This window comes from Condylura cristata, unplaced genomic scaffold (assembly GCF_000260355.1).
Source record: "Condylura cristata isolate star-nosed mole 26May11 unplaced genomic scaffold, ConCri1.0 scaffold00018, whole genome shotgun sequence".
In the NCBI taxonomy this organism is placed as follows: Eukaryota; Metazoa; Chordata; class Mammalia; order Eulipotyphla; family Talpidae; genus Condylura; species Condylura cristata.
In genome coordinates this window covers 34,279,890-34,287,025 of record NW_004567119.1, presented here as the reverse complement: position 1 = coordinate 34,287,025, position 7,136 = coordinate 34,279,890, and the positions used below count along the sequence as shown (strand labels likewise).

Below are 7,136 nucleotides of genomic sequence, written 5' to 3'. Positions count from 1 at the left end.
CCCTCCCTCAGGACAGCCAGTCACTGGGCGCATGCGCCAAACTAATGCTCATTCCAAGGTCCAGCCCACCTGGGCTCCACGAGGCTGGCCTCACTACCAGGATGAAAGCCGTGCCCAGGGAATCACCGCAGCAGTGGGAGGAGGGCGTCAAGGGGTCTCCTCTGTGCTCCCCTTCCCCACAAGCACTGGAGGTGCCCCTAAGGTCTGGGCCATTGCACTGACTGCTAACCTCTTCCCCAGCCCACTTGGGGTTCTGGGACAGAAGAGCTTGAGTGACCCGGCTCTACCATGTGGGGCTGGCTCATTGAGGCGTGTCGCCCACAGGCACGACAGCTGTCCCTCCTGCAGCCCTACGTGCTCAGCTGCTGCTACTCCCTGGACAGTCAGCTGGTGCTGGAGACGCTGCAGGCGCTGCGGTGTCTGGTGGAGCACCTCACCTGGCAGCACTCCTCCTCCTTCCTCACGCAGCTCACCTTCACCCTCATGCCCTTCTTCGAAGAGGTGAAGTCCCCTGGGGGGCCCTTTCCCACTTCTGGCGACCTTAAGATTAGCCAGTTGGGCAGGATTATCTGGAAGCGTCCTTGGTGCTGCTTGCTGGGAGTCGACCCCTGAATCCTCTCGTGTAAGGATTCATCAAAAGGGGTGAAATGGAACAGAGAGGGCAGATGACTCGGGAAGCTGATGCTGTGAGCGGATCTCATGGAGGAGCAGAGTGCTAGTGGGGAGCACGTGGGCGTTGGGTGGCCTTGGGCGCTGCCAGTCCCTGGTGACTAGGGGCACAGAGGCAGAGGTGGTCTCCCCACGGGGGTGTGTGTGTCTTCTTACCCAGGATTCGGAGATACTGCGCCTGACGGCCTTTGAGATCTATGGGATTCTCTTGGATAAGATCAAGAGGAATGTCCTGGTGTTCCCCCTCAGGCACCAGGTCCTCAACTTGCTAGTCGTCCTCGTGCTCCACCTAGTGGACATGAACGTCAGCGTGGCTCAGGTGAGAGGTCAGGCTTGGAGGCTGAGGCTCAGCCCCTGGAGCTCTTGGGAGGTTCGTGCAAACCCGACTGGAGGGTAAGCTCCCAGGAAGGGGCCATGGCAAGACTGGAAGACCTGAAGAAGGCCCAGCACCTGGCTCTCTCCACTGGCGACCGGCAGTGGTATGGATGCTTCCTCTCCCCGGCTCCCGATCCTGGAGCTGCTCTCTGCACCCCTTTGTATTCAATGGAGATGGGGCTCTCAGGGCAGGGAGGCTCCCACTGCTCTCTGGGCAGGGGGTTCATCCCGCAGCGCCAGTTCTGCTTACAAAAGTGGCCCACTATGCACTCGCATTCCACGCCCGGCTCCACGCCAGCGAGCCGGGCTTCTTACCCATTTAAAGTTTGAGAATAGGTTGAGATCGTTTCGGCCCCAAGACCTCTAATCATTGGCTTTACCGGATAAAACTGCGTGTAGTGGAGGGTGTGCGAGAGCACCAGCTATCCTGAGGGAAACTTCGGAGGGAACCAGCTGCTCTGTCCTGTGGGGGCAGGACAGCGAGAGCCCGCATTCTGGAACAGGGCCCTGCCAGCAGTGCACGGCCCCAGGGGCTGAATGATAGGTAATGAGGGGTGCCCCTGCAAGTGTCTGGTGCCACATGGGTGGGGTCCCCCATTTCCTCAGGTATGGCTGCTTTGGTTACTCTGTCCTGCCTGGAGCTTGGGGGCGGTATTCCCCACAGAGCCGACCCTGACTTAGAGGAGTGACAGACTTGGTGAAAGCTGTGTTTGCAGAGACAAGTTTGGCATCACCCAGCTCTGATCTTTGTGGGTATTGGAGCACCAGGAAATCAGCACAATTGCAACTTGTAAACTTCCCCTTGGGGCTAGTGCAGCCCAACTGCCTTGAAGACCCTGCTTCTTTCCTAACCATCGGTCCTCTTGTTCACCAGTGTCTTCCACTCCCCTGGGGCTGATCTGCCTTTCACTTACAACCCCTTTGTCTCCCTCGGCGGCTCTTCCCGGCCCTGCTGCCATAAGTCCATAAGTTGAGCCTTCCTGTCTCCCCAGGTCTGCCGGCCCACGCTCTGCCATACAGCCACCATACTGGGCTGGTCCAAGCTCAAAACCATATTTGCCGAGAAAGATGTGTGGACGATCCTCAGGGCCCTGGTAAGCCAGCAGCTCACTCCTCTTCCCGCTCCTAGGCTCATGCAGAGAAGGACTTTGACAAGGGCTAATAGGTGGGATACACCTTGTAGTACAAAGGAAGGACACCCAGCTCTCTGAGAGTTCCAGGAAGGCTTCCTGGAGGAAGTGTTATCTGGAGGGCAGAATGGAAGGTCTGCTAGCGTTTAGTAGAGAAGGGTCAGAAAGTTCAGGCAGAGGTGCTACATCTACCCTGCCCTAGGGACTTTGCACACCAGTCATTGAACTTGATCTTGAGAAAGAAATAAGAATAGGAAAGCTGGGCATGGGGGAGCACAGGGCAGAAAAAGCAAATGCCAGTAAGGCCATGGAGGGGGCCCTGGCCAGGGAATGAGACTGGGCAGACTGGAGGAGAACCCAGCAGACACCCTCGTCGGGGCACGCATATCCCAATTTTCCCCTTTCCTGAAATGAAATCCACAGTGAATGTCATCTACCTAAAGAAGAGATGAAATCACTTCTAAGAAAATGGTATGTGTGCACACACAGAACACCATAGAAATCAACAGGGTGACACAATCTGCATGACTTAATTAAAATGTAGACGATTGTGCCCAATCCAGGCCCTTAGAGCACACGGTGATGCTCTGGGCCCCCTCACCCCTCTCTGGGCCCGCCACACATGTGGAGTGTTCCGGACCCTTGTGCTGAGGACTCAAATACCACAGAAATGCGGGCCTGGTGCTGAGACTTCCAAGTCATGGGTGGGTTTGGGGTGTTCTAAGCAAAATGAAGTCCAGCCTTTTTTGCTTAACAGGCATTCTCTAGAGAAATTGTGGTTTTGGTTCTAGACCATGGCAGTGAAGCAAAGATCGCAATACAGCCAGTCACATGAGTACCTTGGTTTCCCGGCGCATGTACGTTAGGTTTGCAATAGCATCAAGTCTAAAAAGCCCAACGTGTGAACCTTAATTCAGTGTGACCGAGGCCACAAGTGAGTACTTGTCGGAAAAAATGGCGCTGATTGACTTGCTGCACACAGACCTGCATTTTTAAAAACAATATAATAGTATATTTTTACATTATTTTGTGCCTTTTTCCATCTCAGTTGCAATCCCTGTGGGCTTCCCATCACCAAATCACCCATGTGTCATCACCATAGTCCAGTGCACTTCCACCTACCCCCATTTTTGATCCTATTCCCCACTCCATTCCTGTAAAATGTCTTTGGTATATAGTTGTTCATTATTATTATTATTATTATTTTCTCCCCTGGTCCTTTATGCTCCTGCTATGAGTGAAACCATCCGGTATTTTTCCTTTTCTTTCTGCCTTATTTCACTAAGCATGATCCCTTCCAGCCACATCCATGTTGCTGCAAAAGGCATGAGTTTATCTTTACAATTGCTGAGTAATATTCCATTACACAATCATCTACTTTTGGGCATTTGGGTTGACTCAATGTCTTCCCTATTGTAAATAAAGCAGCAATAAACACGGGGGTGCAAAACCCTGCATTTAAAAAAAAAAAAAAGCAATAGCAGGGCCTCCCTTGGTGGTGTAGGGTTTAAAGCACAGCGCTATCAAGCTACCACCAGCCACTGCAGCCACTGTAGCATGAGTTTAATCCCCAGCCAGGGAGCTGACCCACATGGCACGGCAGACCTCCCCTGCCTTGTCTGCTGCTCCCCTCAGCAGTGGATTTCAGTGGATCCGCCTGTTCTGCTCCACACTCTGTCTCTGGATAATCCTCTCACCCTCCCCACCTTTGACCTGCACTCTAGTTTTTGTATGCATAAATAAATCTTTACAAAAAAATAAAAAAGCGGCCCTCCCTGGTAGTGCAGTGGGTTAAATCACAACACTAAGAAGCTAAAGCCACTTCCGCATGAGTTCGATTCCTGCCTGCCCTGCAGGTGACCACATGGCGCGGCAGACCTCTCCTGACCCGCCCGCTGCTCCCCTCAGCAGTGTACTTCGTAGATCTGCCTGTTCTGCCGCCCCTGAGCCTCTGGCATGTACCCCAGTTCTGTATGCACAAATAAATAAATCTTTAAAAAAAATAAAATAACAAAGCAACAGCTGTGAAATGCAATCAAGTGGCCCAGTAAAACCGCACGCACCTGTTAATCTTATAGGTGCTACTGGAAAAATCAGTGAGTGTCTGCACTGTGAACAACTTTGTGCTTATGTAACAGATGGAGCAACTTTTGTGCACAGTAATTAGAAACAGGTTCTTTCAAAGAGAATTCAGCTTCTTATTGATTTAATGCTACTTCAGTTTCCCTGGGCGCTGCCCAGGAAGTGTGGCTCACAGACAGGACAGTAGCGTTGATAAATGTGCACAAGGGTCGAAAGGCCTTGGTATTGCTGCTTTGTTTCCGTGTAGAAACAGGCTTTGATTGACACAAGGCAATGGGAATGAGCAACTGGTGGATCCCCGTCATCATTTCGACAACCTAAAGCAGACCCCAGTGCCACAGTCCTCCCAGGACAGCAGCGTCCCAGTTGAGAATTGACTGTTTCCATGACAGACAGCAGACTCTGTGTTGCTGGATCTGCCATTTCGTTCAAGAAGCAGGAAGTCCCATTATTGGGTGAAATCGCCCACATGTAGATGGGCAAATATTTTGCAGCATTTAAAACATTGTGTGGAGCAAACCAAAAGCTCTGTAGGTTGGATTTGACTCTTGGACTATTAGTGTGTCATGCTGGCACAGGAGCTCATGGCAGCAAGGAGTGGGACTCAATGCTGTGGGCCTTCGGGAGCCACTTTGTGTTCCAGGCAAGGAGGTGGCAAGGCAAGCTAGCTGTGCATTTAGACGGAAGGCCAGCTGCAGGTCAGAGGAGCCATTCACAAGGGAGGAGCGTGCGTCCATCTGAAAGGGGCCCAGGGGAGGGGATGAGGGCATGGAGACATTCTGTGGAGGGACTAGCCCGTCCTGGAGGCTGATTTAATGTGGAGGGTGCAGGGAAAGATTGATTCTCGAGTTCCCGATGTGGGCAGCTGTCGGTGTCTGGACTGAGGTCAGGAATGCATGGAGAAGAGGTGTGGAGGGCGAGGGGCTCCATGTTGTACCTGTTGCGTTTGTAAAGTTTGTGGGACACATCCCATGGCAAATTTGATTTATGTCACCATGGTGCGGGGGCTCTAGACGCTTTGTTGAAGACATAGACCGCAGCGTGAAAAGGGGGTAGGAGAATAATCACTGGGAAGGTGATGGAGGAGTTGGGTTGAAAGGACACGCATGCTCAAGACCGACCTCACGGGCCGCCTGTCTTACAGCTGGAGCAGGAGAGCAGCAAAGCCCCCTGGTTTCTGAAGCAGAGCATGATGCTCTTCAAGAGCCCCCAGGCCGCCATCCGCCAGGCAGCAGTGTGGTTTGCAGGTACGGCTTCTGCTCTGCTTGAAGTGCCGGTATCCTTGTCCTCGGGTCCTTCCATCACCCTGCGGGCCCAGAGCCCAGGGGCCGTAGTGGCCAAGCTGGGGGTGGGGGGAGCGAGGACTGCCCCCTGCTTGCCTCCCCTCAGGGAGCTCCTGATGGGGCGGGCCACATCTTGGGAAGCCAGCCCCCGAAGCTCCCAAAGGACGGGGTGTAAGGGGTGGGGCTGCTGCTCTGTAGGGAAGCCTGGTGATGTGGGACCATCTCAGCCACCCTGAGAAAAGCATCTTCGGAGCAGTGTATCTCCCCACCACGGCCCAGTCTGCTGTGAGGCAGGGAATGCTCCTGTGATTTCCTGGGGCAAGTGGTGGGGCAGGAAGGGGGGTTGGGAGGTAGAGGGAGGATCTGGGAGACAAAGGTGGGGAAGGGGCACCACAGCAGGTACAGCCAGGGCACCTGGAGCTTGAGATGCCCTCTTTGCCCCCCTAGGCCAGATTATCCAAACCCTGCCCGAGGAGGACACCAGCGACATCGAGGCAGCGTATTCAGGTGGGCCACGCCCCCATGCCGTCTTTCCTCTGTAGAGGTACTGGTGTTGGTAGGGGAGACTCAGAAATGAGCCAGAATGGGGGGCTGGGCTCACAGACAGAGTCTCTGGAAGGCGGGAAGAGGTAGGCTCTTCTCCAGGGCATCTAGGCTTTGGGGTGTTGGTCTGAGAGCCCTGCCCTGTGTCTACTTGTGCCCCCCTTTCCTGTTGAGCTCCATTCGCTCATCAGTCAGGACATGTCCTCCCCGCCTTCACACACCCAGAGCCTCCAGGACTGTCGAGCTGTGGCCCAGGCATCTCCGCCCCCACTCTCCCTGTTTCCCACTCACACCCACATCCAACACTCCCAGGCATCTAGGCGCTGGCTGATTCCCTGGCCGTGGCTCTGGAAGTCAGAGGACTTTGCTCCTGGATATTCTCAGAAAGCAGAGAGTTGTGCGGGAAAGGGGAAGGGGACGGACCCAGGAGCGGGGTGGCCACGAGCCTGGAGACCCCGAGCTGTGGCAGCTGTGTCATCTTGCGCGTGGCCAAGCAGTGTGGACCCCAAAGGGTTCTTGCTTGTCTTTTAAAAGCCACCGCTCCCCATCTCATTGCCCTGCCTGTCTGTGAGCTTTTATTGAGCTGCCCACGGGCCAGAGTCCTCGTGCCCAGCCCATTTGGTCCAAAGCACCAGCACCGTCTCTGTGTTCCAGCCCTCTGGGAAATGCAAGAAGACCCCGATCCCAGCATCAGCTGCCTTGCCACACAGACCTTCTACATCCTGGAAGCAAGGGAGAAGATGGTGGCCCAGGCCTCGACCTCCTGCCTCTGCGGCAGGAGTTCTCGAAAGAGACACTTTTGAGCCCTGTGTCCTGTGACTCTGACAGCAGGGCGAGAACGGGGATGTGGCCCCAAGGGACGTTTCTGATTAAAGCAGGTGTGAACGTGGGTGGCTGCTGCTTCCTTGTCTGGCCACACGGGTCAGTTCTCGGTGTCTGCGGTAGCGTCAGCCCTCGGAGCTGGCCCCCCTCGTAAGAGGGTTGGCAAGACCTGGCTGTGGGCTTATCCTCAGATGCCGCCCAGTTCTGTGTTCTGAGACGGTCTGTGTGTTGT

The 7,136-nt window shown here is 54.5% G+C and overlaps 1 protein-coding gene across 1 annotated transcript in view; it reads left to right on the top strand.

The window, feature by feature from the left end:
* The window catches only part of LOC105853801 (maestro heat-like repeat-containing protein family member 2A), an 11,917-nt gene extending 5,032 nt beyond the window's left edge, over window positions 1-6,885 (top strand). Inside the window, exons 3-8 of the mRNA XM_012726776.1 lie at window positions 325-501; window positions 830-988; window positions 2,037-2,138; window positions 5,401-5,503; window positions 5,987-6,046; window positions 6,737-6,885. Of these exons, the coding sequence (XP_012582230.1) occupies window positions 325-501; window positions 830-988; window positions 2,037-2,138; window positions 5,401-5,503; window positions 5,987-6,046; window positions 6,737-6,885 (750 nt within the window). The remainder of the gene's footprint in view (window positions 1-324; window positions 502-829; window positions 989-2,036; window positions 2,139-5,400; window positions 5,504-5,986; window positions 6,047-6,736) is intronic.
* The last annotated feature ends 251 nt before the right edge of the window (window positions 6,886-7,136 follow it).